General features: G+C 37.3%; 1 protein-coding gene across 3 annotated transcripts in view; it reads right to left on the bottom strand.

Annotated features, from left to right (window-relative positions):
• TSEN15 (tRNA splicing endonuclease subunit 15) overlaps positions 1-24,275 on the bottom strand; it is a 99,526-nt gene that overhangs the window by 55,883 nt on the left and 19,368 nt on the right. The window contains exons 4-6 of one of the 3 annotated variants that reach the window (XR_004349873.1): positions 7,444-7,585; positions 4,460-4,593; positions 635-743 (exon numbers count right to left, since the gene is read on the bottom strand). Coding sequence is in view for 2 of the 3 variants with exons in the window: in XM_032631709.1 (XP_032487600.1) it covers positions 4,534-4,593; positions 7,444-7,585 (202 nt within the window). In the remaining variant the exon portion in view is untranslated. Of the gene's footprint in view, positions 1-634; positions 744-3,922; positions 4,594-5,481; positions 6,893-7,443; positions 7,586-24,275 lie in introns of those variants that run through there. The other 2 variants (XM_032631709.1, XM_032631716.1) reach the window with 2 other exon arrangements.

The following is a 24,275-nucleotide window of genomic DNA, read 5'->3' as shown; positions in this document are numbered from 1 at the left end:
AATTGCTGTATGTGACACTACAGCACTTTCTTCTTCCGACCATTGGAACCAGCAACATTCTAGCTGTTGGAGGTTCTGTTGATCTGATTCCCAGTTTCCAAGTCTATGTACAAGGACTTGTAATGTGAGCAAGAAATAAACATAAGTTTAACTAATTCACTGGTTTTTACTGAATCTGTTGGGAAAGATTACAAGAGGACACAACCCCCCGTTGACCCACGAGCTGGACCAGGGCAATTGGAGGCTTCTCACCCCTCCCCCGCTGTCCTTATAATGTATGCTCTGCCCACAGTTCCCACAGTGGGAGCCATTTTCAAGGATGCAGCCTTGAGATAGTAATGTGTTGTTGAGACCATCTGGACTGAATACATGACTGAATCCAGTTAAGGCCTCTATATAAACTTTTAAGATCCTGGAGGGGGGGTACAGAGATCTACTTATCTTGTGGCTGCCCAAGATAAGCCTGGTATGTAAGTTCCCTTGCTTATTAAAACTGCCACCTACCAATCGAAGTGGCCTGCCTCTTTCTTCAGTCTCTCCTTGCTCTCTCTACAGGAGCCAGTTGCAGATTTTACCTGGGAAATTCCTCAGGTTGTGAACCAGCAGCATCATAATCTTGCCCATCCTAACATACCTGGGCTACTGTTGGGTTTCAGGCTCTCATCACTTCTCATCTGAGCTCTAACACAGGCTACTCAAAGTGTGGTCTGTACACAGGTGTCAATCCACAAGATATCGCTGGTCTGCAATTAGGCAAGTACAGAAATTGAGAATAAACATTTAGAAATTCATATAACAATTCAACTGATTAACTTTATCTGTTGACTCTCTAATAGTAAATATTTGGGCTTGTAGTCCTCCCAAATCTTAGCACTGGGCCTTTCCATGGGGTCCTGCAAAAATGCTTCTCAAATTAAATTGAATCAAAGCTTCATGATTAAGAAATAGAATTACGGTAGGATTCTAAGCAATGGCAAGCATATCTGTGGGATATTTATGGTGCAAGACCCTTCCTCATTGAGTGTGAAATCATCATTTAAAAGTTCCCTGAGTCTACTCTTTGTACCAGCCAAAATTTAGCTCCAACAAGCAAAGAAACTTTCTGAGCTCTTTCTCATTTAACATTAATTATTGTTTTAGGTTTGCCTACATAACAGCATGGAGATGATCATATTTATTCTTTGGAATAAAACTTATAAATATATTGCCTATGAATATGATTTTCCAAATTACCCACACACAGCTTGACATTTTGATACATTTGTTCAAGAGTCCAAGAGGATAATGTAACTGATCCCTAAATCACTAAAAAACTCCCTCCACGGGCTTCCCTGGTGGCGCAGTGGTTGAGAGTCCGCCTGCCGATGCAGGTCCCGGTCTGGGAAGATCCCACATGTCACGGAGCCGCTGGGCCCGTGAGCCATGGCTGCTGAGCCCGCGCGTCTGGAGCCTGTGCTCCACAGCAGGAGAGGTCGCAGCAGTGAGAGGCCTGCACCGCTAAAAACAAACAAACAAACAAAAACTCCCTCCAGGACTAAGTAGAGCTAATTTTTTTCTTCCCAAAGCCTGTTTGACACACATTAATATATTTCTCTGCACCATACAAGACTCTGAAAAGAACAGGGGGCTAGATGTTAAGAGACCTGGCTCTAGTTCTCATTACCCACTCACTTGCTACTACATGAAGCTGTTGCTTAACCACTTGGTGCCCTAATTTCTCCACCTATTGAATAAGCATAATAAATTAATAATAGCAAGTAAATAACATCAGCTCTGTTGTGAGAATCAAAATAAAGAGTACTGAAGTACTTGGTAGTGAATAAATTGCTTTACAATTATCATTTAGCATTTATATGTAATACTGCCTTGTAACATTCTCAGTTATCTTGTACACATAGATTTTTCTCCTTTTAAGCCAGAAAATAAGTCTTTGAGAGGTGCACTGTGTAATATTTCTCTGTATCCTGTCCAACGTTCAGTCCTTTGGGACAAATAATATACGTACAATGATTGTTTGAAAATTGTTTAATTTACCAAAAGTTGTTGAACCCCTTCACCGTTAAGTAAACCGCATAAACTTCAGACTTCATACACTGCATGATGGGTATTCCTCACTCACATTGGCAATAGTGTTTTAGAGTTTTGGCTAGGAGAGTTGTAATTGGCTATCTGAGCTCCTTGAGAGCACAGGTCATATCTCATTCACCTTTGTTACTTCAGCACTTACCACAGTCATCTAAGCACAGAAGAAGCACAGTTAATGTCTGAAGATAAATTAGCATGTTAATAAATTAATGAACTTTAATTAAATACTTCCTTAATAGTACCTCCATTTAGTACTCTGCAATCTAAAAAGCCAATCTGTTTGATTTTAGTTAAATTGATTTTTAATCTTCCAGAATCATCTAAACATTTTAAAAGCAGACCCGTCCAATAAGTCACGTGATTTCCCCACACTCTTCCCTTAGTTAGCCCAAGCAAGTTCTTACTCAAAGATCATTAAGCCGATTAGGCTGCAGGAGGGTCGGTGGTAAGGAATGGGACAGCCCTTGGTCTGAAAGGAGGGAAAATTGTACTGACTGTTCAGAATACGACACTACTCTGCATATGCGAACAGTCAAGGTGAAATACAGCAGATGAATAAAGTGCTTCTGTCTAGAAGAACTATAAACTTTGGCAGGAACCACTGTGCTGCAGCAGTGAAAGGCCTCCTGCTGGGGCTGCAATGGAAAAAGTGACCTCAGAGAGGAATTCAGAACTAAAATGCTCAGAAAGATGAAATATCATGAAGTTTTGGTTAAGTCACTTGGTTCCAGGAATATAAAAGTGTAAAGCTGTTTCAGTTTTTTAAAAAACCGCAGATTACATGAACTTTGTAGATTATTATTCTATTCTAGTTGTAGCTTAGAATTCCAAAGTGCCTCCACCCTCATGTTCTGCACAAGAGATCTGTGGTGTTTAGGAACACATTCTCCTAGAGAGGCCCAGGCAAGGAAGCAAAATAAGTCAGTCTGAAGTCATTGGACCTAGATCACTCAGCGTCCTACTAAGCCGTCCCAGCGCAGAGGGTGCACTCACTAGGGACCCCAAAATACACAGGCAAAGACAGCACTAGAGAGGGATCATTGCATACCCTTTCCCCCATCCTGCTCCCATCTAGAGAGGGGCTTCCCTTTAACGGAAAAGTTTATAGGTATAACAGCAGCAGTTCATGTCTCTCACCACTGGGATTTAGCCAGTTCAATGAGTGTTTCAGAGCTGGGATCTGTTGCTAGGTGATCTGCTCTTGAAATTTTATCTAACATATTGGGCTTTTGCAAGGAAAAAATGAAATGCATCATGGCATATGGATATGAACAAAACCATAATCTAGGAAAAAACACCCACCCACCCTGGCCCCAAACAAGTTTTGATTTTTTTTTTTTTTTTTTTGTGGTACGCGGGCCTCTCACTGTTGTGGCCTTTCCCATTGCAGAGCACAGGCTCCGGAGGGGCCGCTCCGCGGCATGTGGGATCTTCCCAGACCGGGGCACGAACCTATGTCCCCTGCATCGGCAGGCGGATCTCAACCACTGCACCACCAGGGAAGCCCCAAGCTTTGATTTTTAAATATAGATTTATATTTTGAGTAAAGCATGAACCAAGTCACATATTTAATGTCAGTAGACAGCGTAATTTTAGAGTCATGCCAGAAAGAAAAAGGGAGGGGGGTATGAGCACATAAAACTTATTTATATTTTTATTTATGCTATTTCCCACAGATTGAAAATAAACTTTCAAGAGCACCACTTCTCAAGTTAATTCATTCCTGAAGTCTGAAAATTTTGTGCTTATTTAGCAGTGCCCTCTGGTGTCCAAATGGATCATTTTAGTTTGCCTTCAGGCAAAAAGTAAACCATTAAACAAGTCTACAATCAGCATTCATTCATTCACCAAATATTTATTGAGCACTTTGTATATGCCAGTTTGTGGAAGGTGGTGGGATACACAGATGTATAAAAAAAGACATGGTTTGTTATGACTTATATGTGGAATCTAAAAAATAAAATGAACTAGTGAATATAACAAAACAGAAACAGACTCAGAGATACAGAGAACAGAATAGTGGTTACCAGTGGGGAGAGAGAAGGAGGGAGGGGCAAAACAGGGGTAGGGGATTAATAAAATAAATATGTAAAATAAATATGCAACAAGGATACATGTACAGCACAAGGAAATATAGCCATCATGCTGTAATAACTTCAAATGGAGTATAATCTATAAAAATATTGAATCACTATGTTGTACACCTGAAACTACTGATAAAATATAATACTGCAGATCAACTATACTTCAATTAAAAAATTTTTTTAAAGATACAGTTCTTTGTTCTGTTCTTAAGGAGCCCATAGTCTAACAAGAAAGACAAGTGTAAATGCAATTACAAAGTTACTTGATCAGGCAAAAGAAATCACTTTACCTATTTTTCACTAAAATGAGACTGACAGAGCCGGGTCATCTCCATTTCCAAACTGTCCTGGACCATTACTCACACTAGCAGGTATCTGGCTGGCTTTGGACAGAACAACTTCGGTCAAGTACACAGGGAACATTCTGAAAAAGAGTAGACATCCCAGGACATACAGTGAGATTAAGACCTAGCTTTAAAGATTTCTGTAAGAAAGCTCCTTTCACAGTCAAGACACTTCTGGTCTTGTAGTTACATAGGGGCCCACTGGTCACCAGATCTGACACACAAATCTAGCATTCATTAAGCCTTACATTTCTTTCTGAAAATGCAGACTGTTTTTCTAGCACTGTAATGAAAGCCCTCAAAAGGAATCAAATGGCAGAGACGCTAAGAACTGATCATAAACTGTTTTAGGATCCTTAGATCTGCAAATTGCTGACTAGGGTTACAGAAACCCATATTGTGCTGAATTGGTGCATCTTTGGGCCTTCTGGGGAAGCAGAGGGAGTCTGAAGGAGTTGCCAAGACCTTCCATCAAGAAGGAAAGTAAAATTCAAAAAATATCAAAGGAAAGGAGTTCAGGAACTACTATAGATCAAGAATGATGCTTTACACAATTTTGTAATTTTCCTACTTTTGGTCCTTTTTCCATTCTTGTAATTGTTGTTTCCCAGCGTAATTAGCCATGACTTGCTCCTAACCAACAGAATATGGCAAAGGTGACAGGATGTACGTGACTACATTACACGATACTAGGAGGTCCATCCTGCTGACTCTCTTTCACTGGCTTTGAGGAAACAACCAGTTGTGCTGGCAAGGCTCATGTGGCAAAGAGGGTGGCCTCTTACCAACACCCCACTAAGCTGAAGTCCTCAGTACAAGTGCCCACAGAGAACAGAAAGCTGCTATCAACCACATGAGTGAAAAAGTAGGTTTTTACCCAGTGAAGCCTCAGATGACACTGCAGCCCTGGCCAACACCTTGACTGCAACCTTACAAAGGACCCAAATTTGAGATATTAAATGTGTGCTATTTTAAGTTGCTAAGTTTGTGGTGATATTAGTATGCAACAATAGATAACTAATATAGATCTCAGGACACTTTTTTATTTTAAAACATTTTTATTATAAAAGTAATACAAATAGAGAAAAACTAAAATATTGAAGAAAGACAAAGTCATCCATTTCCTGCCCTGCCATCCTATTATAACCAGTTAGTAATTTATTTTGTCACCTTTTTATTATATACTTGGTGTGTTATTTATAGCCATAGTCATACACATTCATATACTTTTGTATCTTGCTTTTTGTTACTAAATATTTTCTCATGTTTTTCGGTAATTACTAATTTTTAATGGGTACGTAACACACCATTCATTAGCTATATATGTTCATTGACTATCTCCCCAGACCAGTGGTTGGCAAACTATGGCCCTGTATTTGCAAATAAGTTTTATTGGAATACAGCCATATCCATTCATTTAGATACTGTCTATGGTTATTTTTGTCCTACAAACAGCAGAGCTGAGAAGTTGTGAGAAAGCCTATATGACCTGAAAAGCCTAAAATATTTCCTTTCTGACCTTTTCCAGAAAAATTTTGCTGACCCTTGCCTTAAACTTTTAAGTCATTTATAATTTGGATTATTATATGCCCCAAAATGTCACTTGAAACATCTTTGTGCATATAATTGTTTATACCTTAGGCAACTTAATTGGGAGGTATTAACAAGAGTGGAAAAACTGGGTTTACTTAAGAAAGATGTTTTTAAGGTTAACACTGTCCCCTACTATCTCTCTTGTAATATTCTAGCTTATGATACAGTACAGGTGGTGGTAATAAGAACAGAAGAAAAAGACCCAGTACTCTTGTAGGTAGCAATCCTCCGGTCCCTATTAATCTAGACATGTAATTTTACACTCTGGATGAGCATATTTTTAGTTTTGATTTAAAGTCAACCAAAGAGGGAAGTGACAGTAATTGCAACATGAAAAAACCAATTGAAAGAATACTTTCTATTGGGGATGAAAAAGCAGACTAAAGTAAACTCTCCAGGTGTCAAGGTGTACCTGAAATGCCATTCCAGGCTAGCTGTAGTGACCAAAAGGCACTGAGAGGGTTGAGTAAGGGAAAGAGGTGGCAGTCTCAACAATGTTCTACCCTTCTGAACACACCCTAGGCATAAACTTGTATACAACTATAATTAAACTGTCTCCAGATGAGAAAGTTCTAGAGCAACTACCCTATATTTCTGAATAAAATAAATTCTTCTATCTGGGAAAGTTTTATTCTTCAAAAAGAAAACTTATGGAATGGGACCAGCTAAGTCAACCCTGACTATCTCTGAGATAAAAGATGAATCAGGCTGATGGGTCTCAATCCAATCTTGTGTGAATAAAGCAAGCATCGGGAAGTATAGGTGTCATCTTCTAAGGGAAATATTCTGCAACATAAAAAAAAAAAAAAAAAAAGATAAGGATGGACCTTTTCCCCAATAGATAATGTAATTTAAAAGCAAAACTAGGAAGATATGTAATGTGATTATGCCAATTATGCCAACAATATATGTAAAGAAATCATAGAAAATACATTTACTTATTAAACTGTTCCTGTCAAAATGTCAACCAATTTAACATTTCCTTAAAGAAGTGTTTAAGTGTTCTCAGAACTATTACTATTATAAGCCTTTACATTCCATCCCAGTTACTCATCAAATCATTAAATGCATCATGACTTCATGAAGTACTCTGGGAAACTATGAAATTTTCTGTAGAGTAGGGAAGTCAAATTATTTTTGTGAAAACAGCTAGAAACATGTTACTTTGAACAGAACATAGCCATTTCTGAGGTACGAAAAACCAAGTCATTTTTTCTTCTTGAATGTTCATATTGCAAAAGAAGTGATGGTTCTGTGAATGGATTGATTCACACTTAAAATCACGTCATAACTTTCCTCTTTTTTCAATGTTTACTGATAGTTGCCCCAAAACTGACCTGAGGATCTGGCAGCATAAATCCATCAGTAAGTTTGTAATAGACTATTGTGGAGTCAGACTCCACTATGGCCAAAGTAAAAGACATCGGCAAATCTGGATCACCTTGCAATTTTCGAGATGCCTTCAAGATCTCCCTTATCCTGAAAATAAAGTCACAACACATTTAGCATTCACAATCACGCAATTAATAATCAGATCAAATACTGTAAAATCTTGGAGAAGAGGTAGGCAATAACATTATTTCCATAATGTGGACTCAGGAAATGTATGAAGGCTCAAATAAAAACATTTAAAGTTGTCTTCTTATACAGAAAATCTTGCAAATAAGAGCTATCTACTGACTTTCCGTCCTTCTCTTTTGTATTCACCCGTCTCCCCTGATCATCATACCTGAGAGAATCAAAACTGCATTTAGGAACCAACAGAATGGGACATTAACAGTATTTAGGGCATCTAAATTAGCTAAAGATCCCGGTTACTCATTTTTCCAATGTTCCAACTTGGTATCTTACAGTGGAACAATTTGGTATTCAGGTTTGTTTTTTTAAAAATAGACTATAATAAACATTTCCCCATGTTTCTACTGGTGTTAATAATTACAACCTTTATATGGCTATATAATATTCTATTGCTTCATAATTTATCCAATCATTCCCCTATTGCTGTAAAGTTCTTTCAGGTTTTTTGTGAGGAGGAGGGTGCTAATAAAGATAAGCTGTAATAATCATCTTTCTGCAGGTAGTTGTTTCTTTTTAAATAATTCTGTTGGGTCTTTCCAGGTATCAGAATTATTAGATACAAATATAGATATTTTTGCAGCTCTCAATATGTATTCTGTTACTTAATAAAAGCTAAAAGAAAAATATAGAGAGAAAAAACTTTTTTGTAAAATTATATATCAAACATCAATGCTATAAAGGATTTCAGCTTGCTTGCTGTGGAAAATAATCTACTAAATCCAATATCTAGGTCTTCAAAACACCATTAGCTTTTGTTTACCACAAACTAAAAATCCTTATTACCTACTCAATAAAACCTGTATTCAATAATTCAGTAAAATATAATCTCCAGAGGAGCTTTCTTAAAAAGGCAAATAAAAAATGATCAGTTGTTTTTTCATGAAGGTAACCAATTTTCCAGGAATTAGAAAAAGATTTACTAGCATATTAACATGCTACAACTGAATACATAAATAACTCAACACTATATTCTCTTTAACAAAAGTCTGATTTGTCCCTTTAAATTCTACTCCCAACCCTAAGTAAAAATTCTTGTGATTCTTCACCCATCCTACTAGCTACTGAATCTATAAAGTATCTAAAAAGAAAAGTCTCTGCTTTGAAATATTCTTCCTATAGTAATTATAATGCTTTTTAAAAAACCTGTGGTGGAGACAAGATTTTAAAAGTGATTTAAAACAGCAATAAACTTCTAGAAAAGCTGAAGTTAAATTGTTCTTGCTAAACCGTCATTTAGTCACTACATATGTTACAGAGTGATAACTGGTTTCTTAAAACAGTCACAAAAAGCTGCTTACCTACTATCATTTAAATTTCACAGGTATGTAATCAGATAAGGAGAGAATGAGTTTCTAAGTTTGTTTCCTCATAGTCAAACCATTTCTAAAATAACCTTGAAAGAGTCAATTCAACAATATGGTAGTACTGGATAAATAAAATGTTTACCTGACAAAATCTTAATTCGTTTTCAAGAGTCAGCAAAGCATCATCTTCTCTCTGAAGTCTTCCCTGCCACCTTTCCCCAACCCTACAGAGGCACCTTGTGCAAACCTACATTACTGCAATCACTACCTTGTATTTATATTTACATCTAAGTGTCTGTTTTCCACTGGATTGTACCCATTTTGAGGGTCAAAGCTTTTTTAAAAAATTTGTTAATGCTCAATATGTAGTAGAATACTTGGGTAGAATGAATGCTTTTTTTTCTTATAATATTTATTTATTTACTTCATTTATTTTGTCTGTGCCGGGTCTTAGTTGCGGCATGCGGGATCTTTAGTTGCGGCATGTGGACTCTTAGTTGTGGCACGCATGTGAGATCTAGTTCCCCGACCAGGGATCAAACCCGGGGCCCCCTGCATTGGGAGGGCGAAGTCTTACCCACTGGACCACCAGGGAAGTCCCTGAATGAGGCTTTTTGAATGAAGGTTTCCATATGGCTGTAACTAACTCTTCAGGCATATAAACTTTAAAATATTTCTGATAAACATTTTTCTAAAATTTATTATGCAATTCAATTACACTAAATAAAAGTTAAACTTGTTTTGACAGCTCAGGATCATCCTTTTTGGTACTTATTATTGTAGATGACAGTGGTAGATGGTGTACCAAAGAACTCCTTAGAATTTAATTTCTTAAAAGTATCTGGGGCTTCCCTGGTGGCACAGTGGTTGAGAGTCCGCCTGCCGACGCAGGGGACAGGGGTTTGTGCCCCGGTCTGGGAAGATCCCACATGCCGTGGAGCGGCTGGGCCTGTGAGCCATGGCCACTAAAAAAAAGTCAAATTGTTTTATCATTTGTCTCTATACCAGGGCCTGGCAAACTATGGTCACCTGTTTGCTATGACTCATGAGCTAAGAATAATCTTTACTACATCTTTAAATGGTACATTTTGAATGGTCATATAAGTACCTACATAAATAGCCTTGGTTTTGCCACTCTGTCCACAAAGCCCAACATATTTACTATCTAGCCCTTTAAGAAAAGGTTTGCTGACCCCTACTCTACATTATGAAAAAGGTTAAGGGGGGTTCCCTGGTGGCACAGTGGTTAAGAATCCACCTGCCAATGCAGGGGACATGGGTTCGAGCCCTGGTCTGGGAAGATCCCACATGCTGTGGAGCAACTAAGCCCGTGTGCCACAACTACTGAGCCTGTGCTCTAGAGCCCTCGAGCCACAACTACTGAGCCTGCATGCCACAACTACTGAAGCCCGCACGCCTAGGGCCCGTGTTCCGCAACAAGAGAAGCCACCGCAATGAGAAGCCCGCACACCACAACTAAGAGTAGCTCCCACTCGCTGCAACTAGAGAAAGCCTGTGCACAGCAACGAAGACCCAATGCAGCCAAAAATAAAAATAAATCAACAAATTTATTTATTTTTTTTGAAAAAGGTTAAGAATAAAAATGGTAAGATATGATCACCAAGGCAGTGTTCCTTTATTTTCAATATTATTTATTCAAAAGTCAGCACAGAAGGAGGTTTCACTTCTAATGAGGCTATAAAAGATCTCAAAAGACCACCATTCCTATGATAATAAAGAGAAAACACCTGATTTGCTTAACAATATGCCATTCTTCTTTAATGCCATAAAAGAGAGGTAAACACAAAGAAGTTTAAAGGAACTAAATTCCAATGAGCAATGAGACCTTTCAGGGTAGAGACCAAGACACGGCCACTTCCATCCCTGAGGGCAACTGCCAAGTCTGGCCACAGTGGCTGGAGGAGAAAGCCAGTCATACACAAGCAACTTCATTGGGACCAGGAGAAAACAGCACTACTTGTAAAAATGGCACATGAACTGGCATGGTGGAATGGAATCTTAAAAGCCACCAGTCCCTCCAGTTCACCAACTCTCACTCATGGCACTTTTGCTGTGTTTAAGCAACAGCATGAGAAGCTGGGGAAGGGGCTGGAAAATGGCAAGTAAGCCCTAATCACTAAGCCCTGCTGAAGAGAGAGGGCTGATCCCATTCTTAAGACATTTGAAACCAAGAAGAGAACTGAGATAACTGAAGCTGCCATTCAGCCATGATTCCTCTTGACTTCTGATTTGATTGACTAAATTAGACACTAACTCTACCTGCCAGATAGAGGAAAGGATGAGCTCTTTGGAGGCGGGGAGTAGAATCAACATCCATCTATCAACATCAGTCTTTTTTTCATACACAATGTCCAGCATCCAGTGAAAAACTCTAAGCTATGCGAAGAAGGAAAATATATCTAATAATCAAGAGCAAAAAGTCAATACAAGATGGCTGTCAGAAAACTAAGGCTGTTGAAGAACAGATGTTGGAATTAGTAAAGACTCTAAAATAACTATAATAAATGTTATAGCATTGAGGAAAAAGACAGAGAAAATGAGTGACAAGAGGAAAAATATAAGCAAAAAAACGAAAATTCTAAAGAAAATGAACATTCTAGAATTTAAAATGTATTTTCAAAGTATTGACTAGGCTTAATGGTAGATTAGACACAGCAGAAGAAAGGATTTAGTGAACCTGAAAATAGGTCACAAGAAACTTAACTGAAGTACAAAGAGAAAATTTTTTTTCTTTAAATAAAACATCAGAGGCCTTTGATGCAATATCAGTTTAACATATGTGTAAATAGAATTACAGAGAAAAATAAGGAGAGAATGGTGTGTGTCTTAGTCCGTTCAGGCTGCTATAACAAAATATCACAGACCAGGCAGCTTATAAACAACAGATATTTATTTCTCAGGGTTCTGGAGGCTGGAAAGTCCCAGATCAAGGCACTAGCATGGTCTCATTCTGGTGGAGGTCCTCTTTGTGGCTCATAGCCAGCACCTTCTTACTGTGTCCTCACATGGTAAAAGGGGCAAGGGATCTCTGTAAGGTCTCTCTCTCTCTCTTTTTTTTTAATAAGGCCCACCCGGATAATCCAGGCAAATCTCCCAATCATAAGATCCTTAATCTCATCTGCAAAATCTCTTTTGCCACATAACATATTCACAAATTTCTGGGATTAGGCTGTGGGCACTATCAACTACAGATTGGCACTTGCCATCTGCCTCTACAAGGATTAAGTCATGTGCTACTGCAGCTGCTGACTTTTGACACCCCCTGAAAGGAGTTCAGTGTGGAGAGCAGAAATGAGGCGCCCTGTGCTCTGGGAAAAACTAGCAGAACAGGTCTTCCGATAGTTAGATATTTTCAGGAGCTGATTTTATGAGCTCAATTCTTGTACCTCCTCATATCTAGAAAAGCACTAAAATCCTTTGTGGTGACGTCTGCTCCTCGTGACTAGCAGAAACCTTCTGCAAAAAATGTGTGCTTAATTGCAGGTACTCCCCCTTCACCAAAATCACATATATACTGACCTTTCCCCCCTACCTCTTTGGAGCAGTTTCTCAGAGCTATCTGAAATGTGAGGTCTTTTTTTAAGGCACTCATTCCATTTATGAAGGCTCCACCATCATGGCTTAAGCACCTCCAAAAGTCCCACCTCCTAATACTCAGGGTTTAGGATTTCAACATATGAAACATAGGGGATACATTCAGACTATAGCAGTATAGAAGAAACAGCTGAGACTTTTCCAAAATTGTTGTCTCTGAATGTAAAGTGTCTCTTTTACAGACAGCATGTAGTTGGATCTTGTTTTTACATCCAGTCTTATAATTTCTGTCCTTTGACTGGAGTGTTTAATCCAGTCACATTTAAAATTAATACTGATATTGTTGGATTTATATCTGCCATTTTGCTGTTTGTCTTCTATATATCACATCTTTTCTGTTCCTCTGTTCCTCCTTTACCACCTTCTTTTGTAATAAATTGATGTTTTCTAGTGTACCATTTTAATTTTAATTTGTGTTGACCCCTGAGCAACACAGATTTGAATTATGCAGGTCCAATTATACGTGGATTTTTTTAAATAAATATGTACTATAGTACTACATGGTTAAATCTGCGGATGCAGAACTGCAGATACAGAGAGTCAACTGTAAAGTTACACTTGGATTTTCAACTGTGCAGAGGACTGGCACCTCTAACCCCTGCATCGTTCAAAGGTCAACTGTACTTCTTCGAGTTTCTTAGTGGTGGTTCTAGAGATCACTATAATACATTAGTATCTTAATTTATCACAATTTACCTCAGATGAATACTAATTCAATTCTAAAACAAATATAGAAACTCTAGTATAACTTTCATTCCTTTCTTCCTCCTTTGTGCTATTACTGTCATATATATTATGCCTATATATTATAAACTCAATACAGTGTTATATTATTGCTTTATACAATCTTATGTCTTTTTAAAAAGTTAAGAGGAAAAAGGATAAAAAATATATTAACCTACATATTTAATATTTCTGATACTATTCATTTCTTCAAGTTACTCTCTGATATCATTTCCTTGCTTCAATATAACCCCATCCTTTGTGTTAATATTGTCGTAAGTATTACTTCTTAATATGCTATAAGTGTGATCAGTTGATTTTTGACAAAGCTACAAAGGCAGTTCAATGGAGAAAGTCTTTTTAACAAATGGTGCTGTAATCTGAAGACAGTATACCTCTATGTCTACAAATAGGATTATTTTAAGAATCAATGAGGTAGCATACATGAAAAGGCTTTGCAAACTGTCAAGTAGTCACTGAATACAGTATTATTATATATAGTATCTATACCAGATTTGCATTCTTGCAAAGGTAGTGTAACCACTACCTTCCCCTTAAAAAATAATTTCCACTTATGCTGAATTGTATGACAATTGGCTAGATTACTGTTCATATCAGAGGTTTACTTGAGAAAGAGATAAAGCAACCATAAATATTAATCAGAAACCTTATTACACAGCACCGATGGAAAGTAACACTCTGAAGCCACTGTAATACACAGAACTTAAAAATAAGTTTCTTTAAATATCCCTAACTGGCAGAGTATGACGAAGACGGGACACAGACGGAAAGGGAAATAAAACCTATTAAGACAACTTTTACGTATTTTCTTTTTTTTTTGTTGTTTTTTTTTTTTTGTTTTTTTGCGGTACGCGGGCCTCCCACTGTTGTGGCCTCTCCCGTTGCGGAGCACAGGCTCCGGACTTGCAGGCTCAGTGGCCATGGCTCACGGGCCCAGCCGCTCCACAGCATGTGGGATCTTCCCAGACCGGGGCACGAACCCGTGTCCCCTGCATCGGCAGGCAAACTCTCAACCACTGCGCCACCAGGGAAGCCCTGTATTTTCTTTTTATCAAGATATGACGTGGTTTAAATCAGAAATGTACATACATACGTGTGTGCGTGTGCATGGTTGTTTTCCTAATGTAAACTGTGTGGGAACTCCAGACCATATACTAAAATTTAGGATAGAAATTTCCATCTCATTCATATTTGTTTCCAGAGTTCTTTGATATAAATAGCAAAACATTTTCAGACTTACTCAAAACACCCATGTGGGAAATGCTAACATTTGAAAATTAGTTCAGAGTTGTAAAGGGGGTATTGTCTTCGGAGTTGAGGGAAATCACTGTCAAAATGAAATGGAAGTTCCCCTCTCAGAGCTCTGTTTATCCTACTTGGTAGCGTGGGGGAAAATTACCAATGAATCTTCGCAGTAATAACAGAATAAAATAGTTTATCTGCCTCTGTTACCCAAAGCACACTTGGGAAGTCTTACAAAGATTCTTGTTCAGGATCTCTTCTAGTCAATTTTTAACATATGTTTAAAGTAATGCCATCATCTTTGCCCATCTGAGATCTGTCCTGTTTGTTTCCTTTATGGGATACTAATAAACTCCTAAAAATGTTTACTTTGCCTTTAAGTCAACAGAGTGCACAATCTCAATATAACAACAACAGGTTCCAAAGTTCTATTTTAAAAATCACACATGGTTGTAAAGATGCTGAGGACACTGAAGCATCACTAAAATACAATAGTCTCACTTAACCTCTAACAAGCTTACAGCTTGAAATCTTAATTTAGAAACCACAGAACAAAGTTTCCTTATATGCATATTTTTTAAAAGCTCAGTTCTTTGCAAAAACATTGTAGAGAAGTTTCATCACACAAATCTAAAATAATAATTTAGATAATAAAACCCTTTATGGTTCATATGTGATAGTAATACACATATGTAAAACATAACCTATGTATTAATAATAAAAATTTCAGGTTCTGAGTTCATTATATTTTAAGGGAAAAAATCCCATCTAAAGAAAGAGATAAATCAGTAATAATCATAGTCGTTCATGAACAGTAACAGAATTTGATGTTTATAACAGGTTTTCCTTTCTCGTAATTGTTCAGAGAGGAGCTCAGCATACTGAAAACAGAGTGGCTCCCAAGTTTAACAAAGCTAACTTGAGAATGTGCCTGAGGCAAACACACAGGGAACATTATTTGGCTACTGCCCTTTCTCCAAGCTATTCAAATGCTTTCCATAAACCTTAGCATTCATTTTTTTGGTAACAATCCTAAAACAGAGACTAAGTAATCTCTGGAGATTTGCACAGAGGACAAGAAAGTTGAAGACAACATTAATTTTACCCTCAATGTTGTCAAACTAGAATGCATCATGGGTTAAAATTATTATTAATTTCAATCCACAGAAAGCAATATCTCCTCCTGTCCTCTTCAATGTAGCCAAACTGATACACACTGTAGCTTCATCAATAAAAGACATTAACTCCCTGATCTGCCTCATTATGATATATTGAAACGACACGCAATAATGCAACTCTGAAACACAATGCAAAATTAAATTGGTGCCCACGGTGCCTTATTCAGCCACAGGCTCAGTCCTGAAGAAAGTTTCAAGAATAACAGACCACCTCCTTAGGAATCATGCCGATGCCTTCCTCCTAAAAAATCAAGGCAGCTAAAAGCCCAAGGGGGTTTACTGAACAATTAAGTGCCTGTGTGGCTATTCACCCCAGTGGGAAGCCATGCTAAAATAAACTGCAAGCTTTTTTTGAGGGTAAGAAAAAAATGCTATGTCAGTTGAAAGAAGCTGCCAGAATTGGGGGTTTCACCAGAAACAGATTTCCAACAGAGGTAGTATGAGGACACACATCCTGATATGCAGGGAAGCCAAATGACAACTCGTTTTACTAGTTATTAGACTTCAGGCCTCATATAAAATAATGATCATTTAATGAATTTGTAATAAAGAATATACTTTTGGAGAGAGGAATATTTTTGATTACAGGGAAATAATAATGGAGTATCATTCAAAAAATATGTAGCTTTTCAGAGTTAGATTTCATAACTTTAAACATGTTCTAAAGAAGGAACTCAGTTCTATTAACCCTTTACTGCACCATTAATACAAGTCCTTTTTCCAAGGCACTAAGGAAAACTAAGGGTTGAAGTGGGGGTGGGCATGTTGAGGAGGGGAAGATATGGATGAAAACGAATTTAACTAAAAGGTAAGGAGACTATTCATAGCATTGGCAGAGTGGCTCTCCAGATCTGTGATTGTTCTCTCTTCAGATGTATACCAGTTAGAGTTACAGTGTAAAGCGTGGGAAATAGTGATGAATTTTGCAGACATTCTAATTTTTTAGAAACTCTTGGAAGGTTGCTTGTAGCACCCTTATGTTCTTTAAGATATTATTTAGCAAGTCTCTGTTGCAGGAACTGAGTAGTCTGAGTGAGTTCACTCATACAACAAATACATATTTAACCCCAAATACCAGGTACCAGGCTAGGCACGGGGGAACAGCAACGAGTAGAACAAAGTTCCTGCTTCCATGGAGGAAGTGGGGGAAGAAGAGAGTAAACAAATAAACAAACAAAAAATAACCAATATATAGTATATTGAGTAGTGACAAATGCTGTGTTATTAAAGGAAGCCCACTTCTCAGGATGCAATAGTACAGAGGGTGAGATGACAGTAGCTTACACCAGAGTGACAGAGTATTGCAGAAGCGGTGAGAAATGGTCAGATTTTGGATATACTTTTAAGGGAGAACTGACAGAATTTGTTAACAAATTAATTTGGAGGTCTGAAAACTGGGTAGACTAAAACCAATAAGAGACATAGCAAGGTTAATATGTGAAAGTCAATGTTTTCCTACATACCAGCAATGAACAATTGGAATTTCAAATGAAAAACATAACACCATTTACATTAGTGTCAAAAAAGTGAAATATTTAGGTATAAACCTAACAAAAATATGTACAGCATCTGTATAAGGAAAACCATAAAACTGATGAAAGAAATCACAGGAGATCTAAATAAATGGAGAAATAGTCCATATTCCTGGAGAGGAAGGCTCAATACTGTTAACATGACAATTCTTCCCATTGTGATCTATAAATTAAGCAAAATCCCAACCAAAACCCTAGAAAGTTATTTTGTAGATACTGACAAATTCATTCTAAAGTTTATATGAAAAGGCAAAAGACCTAGAATAGCCAACACAATACCGAAAAGAACAAAGTGAGAGGACTGACATTACCTGTCTTCAAGACTTACTATAAAGCTACAGTAATTGAGACCATGTGGTATTGGTGAAGGAATGGACAAATAGGTTAATGAATTAGAATAGAGGGCCCAGAACTGACCCCACATAAATACAATCAACTGATCTTTGACGAAGGAGCAAAAGCAACTCAATGGAGAAACTGTTTTGTCAACAAATGGTGCTGGACAACTGACATTAACATGCAAAAACATGACTCTAGACACACATCTTACATCTTTCACAAAAATTAAACTCAAAATGGAACATAGAACTAAATGTAAAACACAAAATTATAAAACTTTTAGAAGACAACATAGGAAAAAATCTAGATGACTTTGGGTTTGATGATGAGCCTTTAGATACAACACCAAAAGCATGATCTGTAAGAGAAATGATAAAGATGCACTCTATTAAAATTAAAACCTTCTCTTCCCCAAAAGGCTCTATTAAAAGAATGAAAAGAGAAGCCACAGACTGGGAGGAAATATTTGTTAAACACGTATCTGATAAAGGACTTGTATCCAAAGTACATAAAGAATTCTCAAAATTCAACAAAAGGAAAACAAACAGCCCAAATAAAAAATAGGCAAAGGATCCAAACAGATACCTCATCAAAGAAGATACACAGATGGCATATAACCATATGAAAAACTTCTCAACATCATAGGTCACTAGGAAATGGCAAATTAAAAAAAAAAAGAGACACTGCTATGCATGAATTAGAATAGCTAAAATTCAAAAAACTGACAGTACCATGGTGGCCAGGACGTGTATTGCTAAGTGAAAGAAGACAATCTGAAAAGGTTACATATTGTATGATTTCAAATATACCATTCTGGAAAACGCAAAACCACAGAGAAAGTTAAACGTTCAGTGGCTGCCGGCACTTCAGGGTCGGGGCAAAGGGATGAATCTATGGAGCACAGGGGATTTTTAGGGTGGGAAATCTATTCTGTGTGTAATGGTGGATACATGACATTATGCACTTGTTAAAATCAATTGAATTGTACAATAAAAAGAGTGAATCCTAATGTAAACTATGGACTTTACTTAACAATAATATATCAATATTGGTTCATTATTTGCAACAAATGTACCATACTAAGACAAGACAATAGTAACAACTAATAAACACTGTGCTGGACTGAAGCTTATATGCAAAACCTCTGTACTATCTGCTCAATTTTTCTGTAAATCTAAAATTGTTCTAAAAAATAAAGTATAGATAGACAGATAGAGAGAGATAACTATCTCCAAGGTTTTCGGCCTGAGCCTCAGAATGAATAGAGTTGCCATTTACTGAAAGTAGGAGCCGTTTAGGGGACAAATACAGAATTCTTTTTTTTTTTTTAAACATGTACTATTCTTTTTCAAATTCTTTTCCCATTTAGGTTGTTATATAATATTGAGCAGAGTTCAATGGGAAAAGAATTTAAAAAAGAATAGATACATGTATATGTATAACTGAATCACTTTGCTGTACACCTGAAACTAACACAACATTGTTAATCAACTATACTCCAATATAAAACAAAAATTTTTTTTAAATAAGAAAAATATTGAGCAGAGTTCCCTGTGCTATACAGTAGGTCCTTGTGGGTTATCCAATTTAAATATAGCAGTGTGTACATGTCAATCCCAAACTCCCTAACTATTGCTCCCCGCTGACCCATCCCCCCCCAGTAACCATCAGTTCATCTTCTAAACTCAAAAGCTTTTGCACAGCAAATGAAACCATAAACAAAACGAAAAGATAACCCACAGAATGGGAGAAAATATTTGCAAAGGATGCGACCGACAAGGGATTAGTCTCCAAAATTTACAAACAGCTCATGTGGCTTAATATCATAAAAACAAACAACCCGATCAAAAAATGGGCAGAAGACCTAAACAGACATTTCTCCAAAGAAGACATATAGATGGCCAAGAGGCACATGAAAAGATGTTCAACATCACTAATTATTAGACAAATGCAAATCAAAACTACAATGAGGTAACATCTCACACCAGTCAGAATGGCCATCAACAAAAAATCTACAAACAATAAATGCTGGAGAAAGTGTGGAGAGAAGGGAATCCTCCGACACTGTTGGTGGGAATGTAAATTGGTACAGCCACTGTGGAGAACAGTATGGAGATTTCTTAAAAAACTAAAAACAGAGCTACCATATGATCCTGCAATCCCACTACTGGGCATATATCCAGAGAAAAAGATGGTCTGAAAGGATACATGCACTCCAATGTTCATTGCAGCACTGTTTACAATAGCCAGGACAAGGAAGTAACCTAAATGTCCATGGACAGGTGAATAGATGAAGAAGATGTGGTACATATATACAGTGGAATATTACTCAGCCATTAAAAATAATGAAATAATGCCATTTGCAGCAACATGGATGGACCTAGAGATTGTCATACTGAGTGAAGTAAGTTGGACAGAAAAAGACAAATATCATATGATATGGCTTATATGCAGAATCTAAAAACAAATGGTACAAATGAACTTATTTACAAAACAGAAAGAGTTCTTTTTGGACATGGCAATTTGAGATGCCATTTAGATCTCAGTGGAGATGTCAAGTAGAAAGTTAAATATGAGTCTTAGATTCATAGAAGAGGCAGAGGAAGAGACATAAATTTGGAAGACATCAGTATATCGATGATATTTAAAACCATGGAACCAGATGAAGCTACCTAAGAAGAGAAAAGCTCAGAGGCCTAAGCCCTAGAACATTTTAACATTTTGAGGCCAGGAACTTGAAAAGGTTCAACAAAGGAAGCTTGTGAAATAGCAAGAAATGGAGGGAGTTACTTAATCTCCTCAAATCCCTAAAATTTGGTTTTGCACTAACCGCTGGTCATTTCCTATATCCTCGCAGATTTGTATATTTTAATTGGTATCTTTAGAGAAAATGGAAACAAGCATTACAATTCCTAATACTCTGATTCAAATAATTTTCCTACCTTTTTTTTTTCAGGATATACCAGCATCTCCCAAAGTGGCAAAACACCTGATTTAACTTTCTCTTATCTTTGAATTCCCTAACCCCTTCAGCCTCTCCTGATCTATTGCTTACCAGGAGAAGGGGTATTTTTTCCATATTCTCTATCTCTGTCTCTCCTTCCTTCCCTCCCTCCTCCTTCTCCCATTCCCATCTCTCTCACATCAACACACACACACACACACCCCCCCCTAATCCAGGGCTTTCTCACCAGTTGCAGGCATGCCCTCCCTCTGCCATTACTAATGTCCCGTTTTAAGGAAATATTTGCAGTTTCCATGCTCTCTCAGATCTCAATACCTTGCTCATGTTATTACTTCTGTTAGGAACATCCATCCCCAACTCCATTCCGCATGGAATGCCTACACATATTTCAAATAGCTCGTCCTGCAGGAAGCTTTCTTAGCCTCCCGCATCTGCTGTATCACCAGCCAAGGTTCTATCTCCTCCCTCTGCAATCCTCCTCAGTGCCTCGTACACGTCTCTCATTACATTCATCACGATGGCTATAAATGTCGGTCCGTCTCAGCTAAAGACTGTGAGCATCTTATGATGTTTTGGATCCCTTGAGTCCAGCACACAACAGATGCCTAGTAAATGAATGAGCAAACTAGAAAATGCTGGAGTAATATACAATTTACTTTTCTATCCTTTCCCCCCAAACCAAAACATGCTTCTTCGACTCTAGATAGTCTATAGTTATATTAATATTCATTTATATTCATTACATTTAATGCTTAAAGAAAAAGTATAATTATATTACATTCATAGTATTTTTACTGAAAGCTATACTATTTTAGTATAAGAACAATAAATAAAATTTAAATTTTTCCTACACATCTCAGTGTTTTAAAATATGGGTTCTTTTTCTTCTCCCCATAAAAACAATGGTACAATGAATTTAAAAATAAACAGTTGGTCTATTTTATTACCTGGGTTACTGCTGTGATAACACATAAACAGCTAATAAAATATTTTAAAAAGAATCATGACCTTTAAGAAAAGAGAAATTACTATTTACAGTCTTTAAAAACTGTATTTAGGGCTTCCCTGGTGGCGCAGTGGTTGGGAGTCCGCCTGCCGATGCAGGGGACGCGGGTTCGTGCCCCGGTCAGGGAGGATCCCGCGTGCCGTGGAGCGGCTGGGCCCGTGAGCCGTGGCCACTGGGCCTGCGCGTCCGGAGCCTGTGCTCCGCAACGGGAGAGGCCGCAACAGTGGGAGGCCCGCGTACCGCAAAAAAAAAAAAGAGTGAGCTTTGAAAGACCAGTAAGAGCAGGTGGATGAGTATGAGCATTCCTGGGCTCACTTTAAAAAAAAAAAAAAAAAAAATCACAGGCTAGAAATCCTAACTTTGGCTCTGAATGAACTGTCTTCACTTCTCTTAAAGCATAAATTGTACAAGAATCTTGCCAAAAGAGTTCTGATCAAACCAAATGACAAAAGTTCTTAGACTTTTAGCCTTATGGCTGCTGAACTAGCAGATGACCAATTTGGTATATAGAATGTTGAAGGCTTTTTTCTAAATTTCTAGAGTAATATTCAGACTGGAAGATGCTAAGAAAGAGAATATTTGGAAAAATTGCCTCTCAGATAAACTGGCTGAAGGTACCTCTTTTAGAGAGGTTATCAATCACCACAAATCAAAAGAAATGTCACAAATTTGTGGAAGTGGGGTGGATAAAATGGTCATTGGACAGGCTCCATCTTCACATAAACTATCCACTATCCTTCTCTGGCACTGAGAGTAGACAGCCATTTATAATTTAGTTGGGTTTAAAAGGGTGAATGATCCACTGGTATTACTAAGCAAAGAACTATGGTCCTTTGTAACAAAGGAGATTTATAGTGCATTTCAAAAAACAGTATCTTAACTGTCCCTGAATCTCATGATTGTAGAAAACACTTTGCTCAGCTTTTTTTTTTTAAACTTACGTATAAAAGCAGATAAGCTTAAAATACGGCAACTGGGGTTTCAGTTTTCAGCACATCTCTCATATTTTATCGAAGAAACTAAATTGACATTGAAACTGGAAGACAACATAAGTTCTATCAGAAAACAAACAAACAAAAACCCCCAAAACTGATGGCTAAAAAACAGAAAAACATTTTTTTTCCTCACAATTTGGTATGGGTCCTTGTGTCAGTTTATTAAGATATTTTCCCATTTGTAACTACCTATAATACTAATAATTACAGAAGCCTGTAAAACTATTATCCTAACTTTGTTGTAATATACTTCACACATTTAGGGACACTCAACAAATATCAATGGCAGGACGGTCCAAAGAGAAGCTAATTAAGCCATGTGAACATAAATTTGACTTCATTTGCTTCCTTAGCTCTGAAAAAGGCCCTTGTCTTTCATTAGCATTCCTCTGGTTATCTCATTTTTAAATTCATCAGATCTCTTTGACCTCTGTGAATTTATTACTATGATTTTATATCATCACGAAGTATGGGCAAACTGTAGTCATACCTCTACTGTCACTGACCAAACCTGCTACATGGATTCTTAGATTCACTTTAGTGAGAAACAATCTAGAGTACTTTCCGTATGCCAAACGAATACATAACTTACTATTTTAAAACGTAAGCTAAAGATTATTTTACATTAGCTTTAGGAAGTATTTTTAGATGAGAGAAAAAGGAGCTGTGTCTTTCCCTTCAAGAAACACAAACAACTGCATACTCCATCAACATAATTTTCCCACTAGGTATCAGATATAGGCATTTTACCAATTCTATTCTGCCACTGGAGATCAGCAAGTAGTATTAAATCAATATTTTCACAAGGGACCAGGATACATAAGACCTTCTGAGCCTTGAAAAATACGCCAAAGTGTTTTAACTATGAGCAAATATTATGCATAACTGCTTTACAGAAAACACCAATCATAAACTGTACTTTTGCTCAAAGTAATGCATTCACTCACTGCTATTCAAATACACATTTGCTCTGTAATGGGATCTGTCTGTACTCTTGCCAGAAACTATGTACATAAAATCACTAGGTCCAAAGCCTGGGAAAATAAATGGGAAATGGATACAAAAACTGTTTGGGCATTCTTAGAAACTGACGCAGATATAACATTAAATGTCTAGATTTGTTACCTTTTAAGGAGTCATCAAATACACATACACCATAAAATAAATAATGGAAAGCATAAGCCTTGCAAATATATATGCCACTCTGCCGCTCAGCAGTCAAGCAGCAAGGTAGCTACTGCTGTAGCTTTAAGAGCTACAGTGAGATTATTTATTGTTATCACTGGGGAAATATTTTAGAACTAAGTTGTAGTTAACTATGTAAATGATAGAGTGTGGTCCAGTATTACAAACAACAGACTCCAAAACTTGGGACTTCAATAAAGAAGACAGCTATCATGGCTTAATGTGTAATATGCCCTGTGTAAATAACATGAAGTTGCACCCGCAGCAGCTGCCAACTCCTCTGGCTCTGAGGCTTTGTGTACTACCCGGATTCCCTAGTAATAAAAATGTCATTTTAAAGTTTTTGAGGAATAAAGAGCATTAAAAAAAAAAAAGCACTATAATCAAGCAGCTAAGCAACACAGTCTAGGATAGTGATTTACGGCTGGTTTGCTCAGGTTGGTTGTGCAGTGTGTAGAAAGTAATTTGTGTCTAACAACAAAGCAT

Source organism: Phocoena sinus, chromosome 1 (assembly GCF_008692025.1).
Source record: "Phocoena sinus isolate mPhoSin1 chromosome 1, mPhoSin1.pri, whole genome shotgun sequence".
NCBI classification, from domain to species: Eukaryota; Metazoa; Chordata; class Mammalia; order Artiodactyla; family Phocoenidae; genus Phocoena; species Phocoena sinus.
The sequence above is the reverse complement of the archived record's forward strand: the minus strand, read 5'-3'. Positions and strand labels throughout refer to the sequence as shown.